Source organism: Larus michahellis, chromosome 7 (assembly GCF_964199755.1).
Source record: "Larus michahellis chromosome 7, bLarMic1.1, whole genome shotgun sequence".
Taxonomy (NCBI): Eukaryota; Metazoa; Chordata; class Aves; order Charadriiformes; family Laridae; genus Larus; species Larus michahellis.
This window is the reverse complement of record NC_133902.1, coordinates 55,877,985-55,891,276: the sequence shown is the minus strand read 5'-3', so window position 1 is coordinate 55,891,276 and position 13,292 is coordinate 55,877,985. Positions and strand designations below refer to the sequence as shown.

At 39.4% G+C, this 13,292-nt stretch overlaps 1 protein-coding gene across 1 annotated transcript in view; it reads right to left on the bottom strand.

Annotated features, from left to right (window-relative positions):
- ARHGAP15 (Rho GTPase activating protein 15) overlaps positions 1–13,292 on the bottom strand; it is a 339,350-nt gene that overhangs the window by 154,235 nt on the left and 171,823 nt on the right. Inside the window, exons 8-9 of the mRNA XM_074594484.1 lie at positions 12,441–12,539; positions 10,399–10,525 (exon numbers count right to left, since the gene is read on the bottom strand). Coding sequence (XP_074450585.1) covers positions 10,399–10,525; positions 12,441–12,539 — 226 coding nt within the window. The remainder of the gene's footprint in view (positions 1–10,398; positions 10,526–12,440; positions 12,540–13,292) is intronic.

Here is a 13,292-nt window from a genome sequence, read left to right as displayed (position 1 = left end):
GAAATCTCTTGGAAACCATAGCAATGATACAAAGATCTAGATTTAAGTGAAGGTATCTATAGCTCAGATAGAAGACAGTCAAAGAGTAATCTTGAGATCATCGCCCGCACAACTTAATTTTTAGTCAACTTTCTGGTCCTTCCAGCTATCTCTTCCCAAGAGAAGGCCTAGGTGCTATTCAGGAGCCAGTTTACTCCAGAGACTCCTCCCAAAAGAGTATTATAGACAAGACAGCACCAAGTTTCTTTGCATTTGCCATACTCTGCCCGTTAACTCTTATCCCAGAAGGCATTTTACCTTCAAGCATCATATTACATGCCTACATATCAGACACATTCACCATAATGTTTGAAAAGCACCAGGCTGGTGGGATGCATGTAAACATCATTTCATATCAGGCACACACACTAACTACACCGGGCATCACAAGGTGACCAGAGAAGATCTAAGGAAAAGCTTTATCTGATTAGGACCCAGCCAGTCTGTCCTAGAAAGAGCGAGCGTGAAGCGATGTGGACACAAGCCACATGTTCCTGCACTTTGAATGAAATCTTTTATTATAGATTCCCACCAAGTTAAAGGTAAGTTGCTCCGTTTTTTTTAATTTTTGTACCTTAAAGCCTGCTAAATGGAAAATGATGAAATCTGCATCTGGCTGCTCTCCTTTTTTGACCTGCCTACATCTGGTCACCTTCCCTTAGGCTCTGGGTCCTTGGACTGGAATATAACCTTCTTCAGCAAAAGTGATTATAAAACATTTTGGTGGTGTATTTTTTTTTTTATAAGTGTATTAGCACTGGAGTATTTTAAATTGTTTTAATTTCATTTATTTAAAATGTGCTGTTTGAAAAGGGTTGCTCAGAGTTATAAGAACATTACTTTTCCATATAAATTGAAGACCTTAAAAATTAATTACAAAAGCTGTTATCACATGTAGGAACATATTTTATATGCTATAAAAAGGCTTAAGGCAGGCTTACTCTTTGGTTTTCATGGAGAATGCATTGGTTGCAAAAGATTAAAGGACAGCAGGATCTACATGTTCTGGTTGTTTACTTTTTATCTCTAAAAAAGTGGCCATGAAACAGATAAATTCAATCCCTAGGCTGTATCAGGTGAGTCATTTCCATACGGAAGAGTGAATTCCACTTCCCACGGCTGTGGGAAGACCTTGCCTGGAATATCCATGTGCAAGAAATACAGACTGAAACTGGGGCAGATTCAGAAAAGGGCTATTTGAGATGATCAGGAAAAAGAACCGCAGCCTATCATAGGAAAGATGGCTACAAATCTTGGCTGGCTTAGTCTACCAAACCAAGCAGGGGAAGGAACACGTATACTGTCTGTAACTCTCTTTCGGGTGGTACACCTGAGACAGAAAGGAACTGCTGGAAATAAAGAGCTAGCTAAACGCTGACACAAGAACACATTCGTACCACAAGTCCATTTAGGCTGAAAATTAGAATGCTTTTAGCTTGAAAAACTGAAGTTTTGAAACATTCTTCCAGCAGGAGCTGAGGGGCAAAAACATTACTACTGAATTTCATTAATTATGAAAGGAATCAAATGAGGTAGTTGTTTTCAAGAACTGGGGAATTGATTCAATGCTACAAAAAGTCTGTCTGAGGCAGATAATGCTATGTTACACTTTTCAATAACAGTAACGCAAGTGAATTCCTCTTGGGTGAATCTTGGGCACACTTAAGACAATGGCCAATGGAATTAATTAAATGGAGCCAAATATCCTTGGTGGTGAGGGGAGCTGCTCATATGTCATAGCGTTCTTTTCAGCATCAATATTTAAAACCGGCTAGTTGGAACCTTTTGCTTCATTGAGAAACCTTACGGCATTTAACCCTTCAGTGGTATTCCACCCTTTGCCTTTCGGAGGCAAGATCTCTTTATCTGGCACATCAGCAGGCAGCTGGGGGAACAAATAGGAGACCCTACGAAGCACATTCCTGTTTAAAGTGTTAACACGCCCTGTCCAGGAGACAGTACCATGCTTTTGTCCATTAAATTGATCTTTAAATATTTGGGATTGCAGGTGATAATTTCAATTAAATACATCCTCCAACCTGGAAGGTCCAAACATTTAAATGATTTCACCTTGGGGAAAAAGGTGAATTTGGGCAGTACGTGTTCCTATCTAGAGCCTGATTTACAGTCTCCCTAATTGAGCTTAATTTAGAATTGTATAACCTAAAAACCTCCTTATTTCTGTCACATTCCTCCCAAAGTACCAGGAGGATTGCATCTGGATTACTTATAAATAGCAGTGCAACCTCAGAATACAGCGCAGTCTGAGAATCATTTTTCTGGCCCCAAACTTGCAATCAGGGTAGTCATCGCAGTAATTGCCATGAGAGGCTTCAGAATCAGGCTCACTGGAGTGACGGAAAGCTGGGCTAGCTCTTCCTTCCCAAAGAGCAAAACTCAGCAAGTCCTTCTGGCTTGCTCTAATTCTGACCTCTCTCCAAAGACAGTAGTCTTAAATATTTCCCGTTGCACTGAAAATTCCTGCATCTATTTAGGTTTTATCAGTTGTCAGCCTATGCTCTTTCCCCGTGGAGGAAAAATATGGAGATCTGCAAAAATGGAGCTATACTGACGACGCAGGTGATGGAGGGTCAAACAGATGTAACTGCCTGGATTGTCTATTGCTTTAAACTATAAAAATAATGACCTTTTGCACAATATACATCAAACTTTAGGTTTACTTCCAAATGTAAACAAACATCTGCTTAGTAAGGAATTTAGAGATTGCACCAAACCGGTACAAACCGTGTTGGGTAGTTGGGTTTACAAGGAATAAAGTCGGAGTAAATATCTTTTCCTCACATCACAGGAGTTGACCTCACTTACAGTACACGGAAGGGGCTCAACTGCTTGACTCCAATAATCCCTAAAATGCTCGTGATTTCTTTGTGATCGCTTTTTCTGAAGCAAGCGTCTGTTTGAAACAACCGCTACACATTTTTTCCAAAATGTAGTTTCCTTAGGCGCTGCGTCAGTATGTGTAGTTCAGTAGGGAAAAACTCAGAGTAAACATGACTATCCCAGTCTCCACTTGCCCCCACGTCAAATTCATCTTGAGTGCACACGTAGGAGTTTATTTTGTTAAGGAAAATATATGGTGTCTCTCTCTTCTTTGTAACGAAGAATAAAATATGGATTTGTAACTCCCCCTTTTTTTTTTCCTTAAACTTAAGTCCTTCAATAGTGTTTTGAACAAACCTAAAGAGATTTTAAGACTGACATTTTGTATTATAACATTCCCATGGGTCGTACGTACGATCGTCTTTACTAAAGCTCCTTTCACTCCCAGTGGAATAAATATGCATTTTATTTCACTAATCTTGAAACAACAGGAATAAAGTTTACCCAGGTCTTTTATACCTCAGAGAACAAAACAAATACTACAAATCTTTAGAGAGAAAGGATATACGAAAGGGCTTGAGGTGAATGTTTCAAAGCAAATACTCTTTAAACGATGTGCAAATTATTTCAGCACTTGAACATGATTTATGAAAGGGGATTAGTCCACTGAAACAAGAACCCAGTTTAAACTGTTGGGTTTCAAAGTCAAAGATGAGAAGCGTTCGCTGGAAAAGGCAGAAGAAACCGGATAGTAATCTATAGTGGGGATTTCTGATTGATTTTCTTTAACTAACTCAATCTTACATTAGCTATCACTGTCATTCATACTTAACTGTGGTGGGCAGTATAAAATACCTTCTTTTATGATATAATTCTCCATAAAAATGAAGTATGCAATAGTGATAATTAAGTAATAATGAGGTAATTAATAACTCAGTGACTAGCTCTCTATTTACTAGTATGCCCCATAAAAGAGCACAAGGAATGTGGAGCAATTAAAGATTATCCAAGCTCAAACAGATAACTTTTCCAGAGAGTTGTGTGTCAGTGAGCAGACCAATGAGTCACAGGTCACATCTATAATAATACATTATATTATATTGTAATATTCCCACATACTCTTCACATAATGGGCAAGAGCTACTCTTAAGTACTATAAAAATGATCACTTTTATGTAATTGTAAAGATTAATAAGTGAGCTAACTTCTCATGGTTCTATAATGACCCTGCTGTTCTAGTAGGTAAAGGAAAATTTAATGATCCTGCTCAGATATGATTAATATCTAACTTTTTCCTGACTAAAAATCTGGACTTGGTTCAATAAAAATGAATTAAGTGAACATGCACTGATTTCCCTGCCAAACGTTTATATGGAAGTTGGTTATGCCCAATTTAAAAATATGCTTTTTCAACCCAAATAGTAAACTCTGGAAGGATTTTGGAAAGTGAAGTAGAAATAAAACAAAGAATGAAGGAAACACTATATTATAATTGATGGAAACAGGATATTAAAATTCAGGAAAAATCCATTTTTTTTAATGAGAACTGGTCACAGCCAGTTGTGATTTTGGGTGCAACTTAATCTCCTCTTATCAGTGGAAGTGACACAATTTGTTTCTGAATTTGGCATGTTTTGTTTTCCAAAATGCCAATATTATTACTTCTTTGTTGCTGAATCAGTATTTTTCTAAGCTTTAAGAAAAGAGCATACCTACAGTAAATGAAGCAGAGAAACATGAGAGTAAAAATATGTCAAAACATAAGTTTAGTCCCTATAGTACAAATAGGAATGCTCCCAGCCTCCATAAACAGCATGTTGCATTTTCTTTTTGTGGGCTTTTTTTCCATATCTGAAGCTGACTGCATTCCTGTTGATGCAATAAAAATGAATGCCACAAACGTACAAGCTGTAGAGTGACAAAATTAACATTGCAGTGGGAAGCTGCGTATTTGCATACAGTTTTAATTTTGCTTTCTGTTTTAATTGTTGTCATCGGTAATGCTGCACTAATATACATTACTGCTTTATATTTCTTGGGTTTATTAAAAGTGATAAAACTGACCTATACATAACGCTAACATTGTAATGTAATAATGCTCCCTAAATAGCATCCATTTGGCTTTGAACTTCCCATCTAACTAAAATAAATGGGCTGGGAAGGGGAAAGAATTCAGACCTCATCAGAGCTAACAAAGAAATGGAGTGATTTCCCACTTCTGCCGCTATAATTAGCCCCCTTATCACAGAAGTAACCCTACGTGGGTGAAGGACTCTGTTAGCTACCGCAAAATCCAGCCCTCGACAAGTTTGTCCCAGCCAGTAAAACCTCTCCCGACATCCCAATATGCGGTCCCCCAACCTATCGGCCTCTTCACCTGTTAGAAAGGAAGAGAGAAAAATCACAGAGGCTCCTCTCTCAGCACCGCCTGTAATTAGGTGGCCTTTTTCTAGGAACTCTAAATGACGCTTTCAACAAAAGAAGTTTCTGGCTCTTTTTTTTTTTTTTTCTTTTTCTTTTTTCTGCTGCTATTACGCAGCTGAAGCTGTGCAAATACGTGTGTTTGTGCCCTGGTAACCATCCCTTCCCTCCGCAGAGAAACAATAGCCTCAGCAGCCCAGCGTTTGCCACAGAAATATCCAGTCGCGTGCGGGGGCAAACTTTAAACCCTCGAGCAAGCCCTCGGAAGAAGCTTTAACCAGGGAAGGAGCAAGCACCACGCGGAGCCAGAAAGGGTTAAAGATCCGCTAAATTCTCCATTTCTTCCATCACGTCCAGTGAGAGACCAAAATGGGTTTCTGCTGCTGTTCTTTCCCCCCACGCATTGTACACTCTTAATTGTCTAACAAACTGCATTCAGAGATGATTCGGGATGGTTTAGTAATGACTTAGGAACATTTACATGCTGCACGTCGAGTTTCATAATTCAAAATAAAGTAAAACAAAGTGAATGGAACAGAAAAGCAACTTTGGGTGATTTTAAAGCACACCCTGAGTCCTTGGTCAAATACTAGGAAGGGGGTGGCCTGACTTAAATTGTGTCTTTTAAGAAACCAAAGCAGACTTCAGAGCCCCCATGACAGCGAATACCTCTGAAGGCAAATCAAAATTAGGATCCAGAGGTTATTATTTTTTTCTTGGTTAAAAAGACGCTAGGAAGCATATTCCCCAGACACTGCCCTGCGGCCGTTCCCTGGGGAACGGATCCCAGAGCGATGTACCGCCCTTTGGGACTAAAAAGGCCCGTGGCTCCCTGTTGAAAGCGCAAGAGGAATTTAGGTAAGCAAAATATCATTATTTGAGTTGGCCGGTGGCCAGGGTGCCGGGGCTAAGACCCCGATCCTAACGAAGAGCGGAAAGGAATCCCAAGCCTGCCGTTTAATATGCATGACATGTCGGCTTTGCTGTCAACTTTTCCTTCCACCCCCTGCTTTTGTCCGCTTTTCCCACCTGTTGCAACTTGTCCTTATTCAGGCTGAGAGCTGGAATTGCCTTACTTCGATGTCGCATTGTGTCTGGCACAATGACGCCCAGACCCCGACTACTGTTACTGAGACACTAGAGTGATGATGAATAGCAGTAATACTGCACAGCCCATCAAGACTTTCCTTTTCACGCGTATGTGTATATATATATTTAATTTTTTTGAAATCTTGGTGCTCTGGTAGTGGCACCTCAAGCTAGAATTCAAATATGGAGGAGATTTTCCCGCATCCGTCGTCGCAGGGCTGCATGACTAACCACCGGGTTTTAACTAAAGTGTTCTTGAAGATAAGAAAAATATGCGAGTAGAAACAATAAAAATAATGCAATTCAATCTTATCAATTCAGGCAGTTCCAGCTTTTATGTGGCAAACAAGGAGATCAAATTGCATTTATCTAATATCACAGATTTTTTAAATGTCTAAAATATTTAATTATTTTGCTTTGGCAACCTAAAGCTGAGGAACAGATTACTGTTCCCACTACATAAGGAAATAACTGACAACAATTAGTATTTATTCTTGTTGCTTTTGTAATAAAAATAGAATTCCATCACTTTCAAGGAAACCTAAAATATTAATAAGAATGTGATGAACTGAGTAAATGTGACGCCATAAGGAAATGATGGAGAACAGGTTGGAAATATAGTGCTTTGGGAATGGATTGCATTATCAAGCTTGTGATTGTGCATTTTGACAAGAGCAGCCCTCAGATTGATACGGTAGCCAAAGGGCACTCTTCCTACTGCGAAGCCGTTTGTTTCCAACGGGAAAGGAGGGAGTAGAAGGGGAATTGATCCCCTCTGACAATCGATAGCGACTCCAGCCCAGGCTCTTCCACAAGAGGTCACTCCTGAGTGACAACATTCACAGACCATGGCCAAAGCGCAAACCACAAAGCCACCAGGGACAGGAAAAGCAACGCTGAGCTTAGCGGCGAGTGCGGAGTTGGCTTCGTTGCCCACAACCTGACTGTCCCGGCAGCTCCCCTAGTCCATACACGCAGTAAGGTCTCTTGGTTTTTGGAGACCCGAACGATTTCTGGGAACCTTGCAATGCACAGATCCTTTCCCTGCCTCCCGTGTGCCGCGAGCAGCATCTCTACTTTCTGTCTAACCCAGGTGCCTGGTTTCATGTGGTATAAAAGTAACGTGGCAGACTACCTACCAGCAGACCCAATTATAATTGGTACTAATTAGGAGGTTTTTTTGGCAACTTCAGGGGAAAAAAACCCCAAAACCCTACAGTCCGAATGATAACGAAATCATTTGGAAATTATCAAGTCTGCTACTAATTTTAAAAATTATCTGTTTGGAACAACACGTATTCACATAAAAAGGAGTGATGCTGCAAGGCAGTTTCCTTGCACCAAATGTATACATCTTCTAACGCGGGACGCTGCTATGGTGCAAAACATGTTCTTTCTGACAGCATTAGCTGCATCAAGTAAAACAATGACATAGCTGGCATCATAAAATGAAGAGTCATCTCTTTCCGTGTATTTGAGAGCAGGATCACGGTTTTACATATTTCGGTAATGTTCCCCAAGGCCATCCTTGGTTTCGTCCTAGCTCACGAAAACTTCAATTAGAGCATGAGTTGAATCCAAACGGGATGAGAAGCCACTGAAAAGCTGCGTGACCAAGATGACGGACACTCTGTGAACTTTGGAAATTGAGCCTGGCAGTTTGAGCCCAAGTTTCAATGAAATCAGTGTCTACAGCTCAAAAAGCATAACTGAGAATTACCATTTGTCCTTGTAGTGTAAGCGGAAGCAATTAGGATTAAACATAAAAAACAAATTCCTGCTACTAAGTCTCTAGGGGCAGTCTCCCCAGTTTTAAGTTAACGGGCAAATTACTGGAATGCTTTGGTTAGAATATACCTGTCCTTTCCATACTTGTGCTGCCAAAAAACCCCAATGACACAGCAGTACCAAGTCTAAAACTGGACATTTTTTTGCATCCCTTAATATGTAGAGAAGGAAAATACGATTGAGTCTAAATTGTCAGAATATTTCATTAAAGATTATCGGGGGTGGTGGTGGTCTGCTAAGACACATCGCTTGCTCGTCTTTCCTGTAAAACTGGAGGAGTTTTAAGCCATCTTTAAAAAATCTCCTTTGTTTGGATTTGGCATTGGCAGCAGTCAATAACATAAGAGCACTATAAAATTATAAAATCGTTAAACTTTGTAAGAACTTTATAAACACACTTGCAGATATTGCACATATCTTCTCTGTGCTCTGCAGTCAAACTGGACAATGAAACGACCACCTGTTAACTGCTAACAATGTGTCATTACCAGTTCTCATGCCTTTTTAAAGCAATTTTGGCTCTAGCTGCCGATAATTCTGGCTACGATACTTGTGTGAACATTAAGGGCACAGAAAGCCAAAGGCAGAAAACTGACAATACAGTTTGTGCTTAGACTACTAATAAGTAAGTGAATAATATGATTTTTCTAATTCCACATAATTGCTTGATCTCAAGGGGCCAAAAAAAAGTTCTGAATACATATTTTAGAAGCAATCCAATCGACGGCGTTTAAACACAAGCTTCAACTCAGTGAGATTTCACAGCAGATATTTTCCCATTTTTTTAATAGTTTAAATAGCCTTTAACAAAACGGGGGTTATCCGGGATTCTCTAAGGTCTGAAAAGAAACGTAGACTAAGTCTCTGTCACTGCTCATATTCGCTTTTTCTGTTTTGTCTGACAAATCACCATTTAGAGATATGTGAGAAGTCTAAATAAATAAATAAAAATTCCCCGAGTGCTGAGACAGTTTATGGGCATTTTGCTATTAGCTCCAATGAGAGCAGAATCAGACCCTCAAAACTTACCGTGCTCTTAGTCTTATTTTCCTTCCTCTGAGAAATGCAACGTAACACACAGCACAAAGATATTGGGACAATTTTTCACAAGCTACATTCAGGCTACTTTGTATTTTATAACAGAAAGAAAACCCTTAAAAAAAAAAAATTAATCTCCAAGATAATAGGAAAACAACAACAACAAAAAGCTTTGGTCTGCAAAAAGAGACTATTTAATGAATCTCTGCATTTGTGTGCGTACGCGCGCACGCACGTGTGCATATATTTATGATTGTGTGGATAATTATCGTTAAAAATAGCTACGTTGGGTCTTTTTAATGCAACTCTTTTCTTAACATCTAAGGCTTTGATCCTGCGCTGAAAGGCGTGCAGGCAAATTCCTCCACAGCACTTGGGTACCTATAGGTATCTCGTACCAGCGTGCGAGTCTAAAGCTGTCACGGCGCCTACGTTAGAAGCCGTATGTGAATCTCCTGCCACACAAAGAAGAAAAACAAAGATTCAAGGGAGAGGGTGAAATTAAAAAAAAAAAAAAAAAAACCAACCCCAAACTGCTGAGTGAGTGATTCAGGGACGCCACCAGCTCCGGCGTCTACTGCCCACAGCGTCACCAGCATCTCAGCGCAGGCTGGGAAAGGAAAGTCTCAGTGGAGCAAAGCACATCCCTGCTAGTTTTAGATCACTTTCTTTCCTAATCACACTGAGAAAAATCAACCTCGATCCCTGGAATTTACCTTCCGTAAAATTATAGATACATCTCCCTGATTGTCGGCTGCAGAGGACATGTCAGGTCTTTCAGCAATTCAGTGTATAAATACACAACAGACAAAATTACTCTGGCAATTTGTGGTATTTCACTAAAATGGAAACAAAGCAACTGCAATAGACCATTAGCATAGGACTCATGTTGCTTATTTTTAAAAATAAATGGCTTGAATAAATTTCTTTGCTGCTAAACAAATTTATTTTGCTTAGGAGAGAATGTCACCCTTTAAAAGTGTGGAGCTAGTAACTGTCTTTACTTAAATGCAAGTTATGTATATCAGCACAGAACACATTCAGCTTTAAAATTCACAGTGATCTTCCTTACATTCTGTATGTAATAAAAATTATCTTACCCTGTAATAGCATAGTTATTTAAAAAGGAAAGAAAAAAAAAAAAAGAAAGAAAAAAAAAATCAGAAAAGGAAAAAGCCTTACTTAAAGATTTTCTGTGTTCAGGCTTTGGTTCTTTGGATTCAGTGTCTAAGCTACTCAGTAATTCAATGCTGGAGGATCTTCTGAGCTTGAACTCCAAATTTCTCGATGTACAACTCCGTTCTTTTGGCTGGGAAAAGAATACATACGTACGTATGTGCATGCTTTTAATAAAATTATTATTTGTAAGAATGAAGCAAGAGATTACAGAATGCCAGTGCAGAATCAAAAGCTAACAGACACACACAGAGCAAGTGATGCAGTGAGTATATAATTTAAGGAAAGTGTAATGCAAAATTTGTCATATGGCAGAGCTTTTATGGCCCTGACAGACTGATCTTAATTTCTGAGATAAATTCCCATTTAAGTGCAGAAAACAAAAGGCCTACTTCTTCAGGCTTTAGAGACCAAAATTATTTCCACATTGCAGGCTACTTCCAAATGATTGCAAAGAGGACGGTTGTTTAAATCGCCTTTCTGGTGTAGATAGTTACAGTAAATGTTCTTGCAAAGACAATCGTTTCAAACAACTTTATGCATTTGGGGTTGAATTCTGCTTAGGAAAGGCGTGGGGGGGTCTTTTCTATTGCTCTAATTCACCGACTTATAAAGTGACGATTAGGGATTGTTAATGGAGAAAAAAGAAAAAGGAAAAAAGAAAATAAAACGTGAGATGATATTTTGGCTAATGACACGTCTCTTCCCATGGACTTTTGGTCGGGTGAGATTTAGCCATCCCCACAGCCTGGAAAGCTGCAAGGTTTTTACACCCTCATTCGAGGTTGTAGAACTGAACCAAAGGACAGGAATGACCTGGTCACGGAGCCCAACGTGGTGGCATTGGTGGCACCTTGTCCTGCGCACCCAGCGAAGGCCAACCTCGTCCGGGCCGAGCCCTTCGCTACCCCAACCAAGTCCACGCCGTGCCCCACCAGCCACCGCCGCTGGGCTCCGCGCCACGCTCGGAGCCGCTGAAGCTGCAATATTACCTCAGTTACACTAAAAAAAAAATAAAAATATAATAATGAAGTCTATTAGATGTTTAGCTGAATAACACAAAAAAAAAAAAAAAAAAAAGAAGGTGTTCTGAGTCTCCAGAGAAAACTCCACCCCAAAATCTTCGGTAGGATATCAATATCCTCACGCACCCAATGAAATGCACAATATGAAGACATACATCATCAGATCAAACTTTCCTTGGCTGATTATAGCCTCAGGGTAATATAATGTTTGTAGCTCTTTAAGGAAACAGTAGCCGTGTTCAGATTAACCCTTTCCAAGAGGCTGCCTCTGCCCGCTCTGCCAATTCCATCGCAGCAAAACCTCTGAAAAATGCAAGAAATGGGGATATTTTTCTCTCACCAGATTCTGCAGTGAACAAGGGGAGTCAGTGCCCTCTGAAAAAATATGTTCTTGGATCAGGCAGGGATAGGAGGAAGACATTTGGAATTTGTACTGAGAGTGGCAAAAAAAAAAAAAAAAAAAAAAAAAAAAAGAAAGAAAAAGCTACAGCTGAATCTGGTTTGGTAATTAAAAACTGTTTTAATAAAACGCAGCCCTGCTTACTTCTAGTAGAAAACCCCCAGCCTTCCTGGGAGAATAACAGCAATCAGTTACAAAGGAATATTATTTGCTAGTGTTATTCTTGTGAATAAGTAATACAAAAATTCATAAAAGGCTCAAATGTATTAATAGTTCTATTGAAGATTATATACTGTAGGCTGCATAAACAGAAAAATGCAAAAATTCATTAGTTATTAAGTGCTTGTGTGCTTTTACAACCCTCAGCAAACCAATGTCCTTGTTATTTCAGAGAAATAAATGTAGCGTTCCCTTTCGAGGCGAGAATCAAATGACATTTTTGTTCAACAACCTTGTTTATCTGACATTTTTTAGTAGATTTGCATACATATTTTTACATCCTTCAGAGAAAGGAATGTCTAGCTAGCTGCTGACTGCCTAAAACCTGTAGAGATGCCTAAGCAAATGAAGTTGAAATTGCTACATCTTAATTAATAAAGGTAACAGCCAAAACAAATACATACCAATCTGTCAATTGCATTTTTGATAGCGTGGAACCAATCCAATATGAGAAAGTCGATATCCGACTGGAGGAGGAACTCATTTCCTGACACTGTCGTGATCTGGGGAGGACATGGGTGCAGACAGGTAAGTAAAGCACACACCAGACAGATGATTTCCTCCTATTTTTCTCTCCTATCCACCCAAACGCTTTCCCTTTGTCCCCAGAATTGTCTCCTGGAGTGCTGAGTTACTGAGGAGTTTTGAACCTCTGTCTGAAAACTGTTTTGAATATGTCACAACAAACGAGATATTGTCTCAGCAAGGCAACCCCCCAACACAAAGAGTGCAAAAATAACGGGAATGTGACAAAAGTTAAGAAAAGCCAGGAAATTCGGTGTTAACAAGGCACAGTTCAAATGTAAATCAAAGCACCCTGAAAAGAAATGAATGCAATGTGGGAATTAGTTCCTGTTCTTTTCAGTTTCCATTTCTCTTTTTGGTATTCTTATTTTTATATCCGGTACCTCCGTTCTTAGATTTACACATTTATTATATACCTGTGATTCCAGAGTCCACTTCCAAGCGTTTTGGTAAAATTAATAATGTCACTCTTTTTCACATGAAAAAAAAAATACCATCAAAGATGGCTGTAGCAGAGTAATTAGGAGCCCATTTATCATTAAAAAAAAATTCCCCAGTTTGTCTGAATAGAAGTCGATTTACATTTTTGACCCACTCACTGGGAATATTTATCAAAAGAATATTCATTCCCCTGATAATGCTGTTTCGCTGCCTAACAATGTTTGGTGGAAATATGCATGCACATTCTCTTGGTCTGAACTTCTGTAAACCACCCTCATAATACTGATACA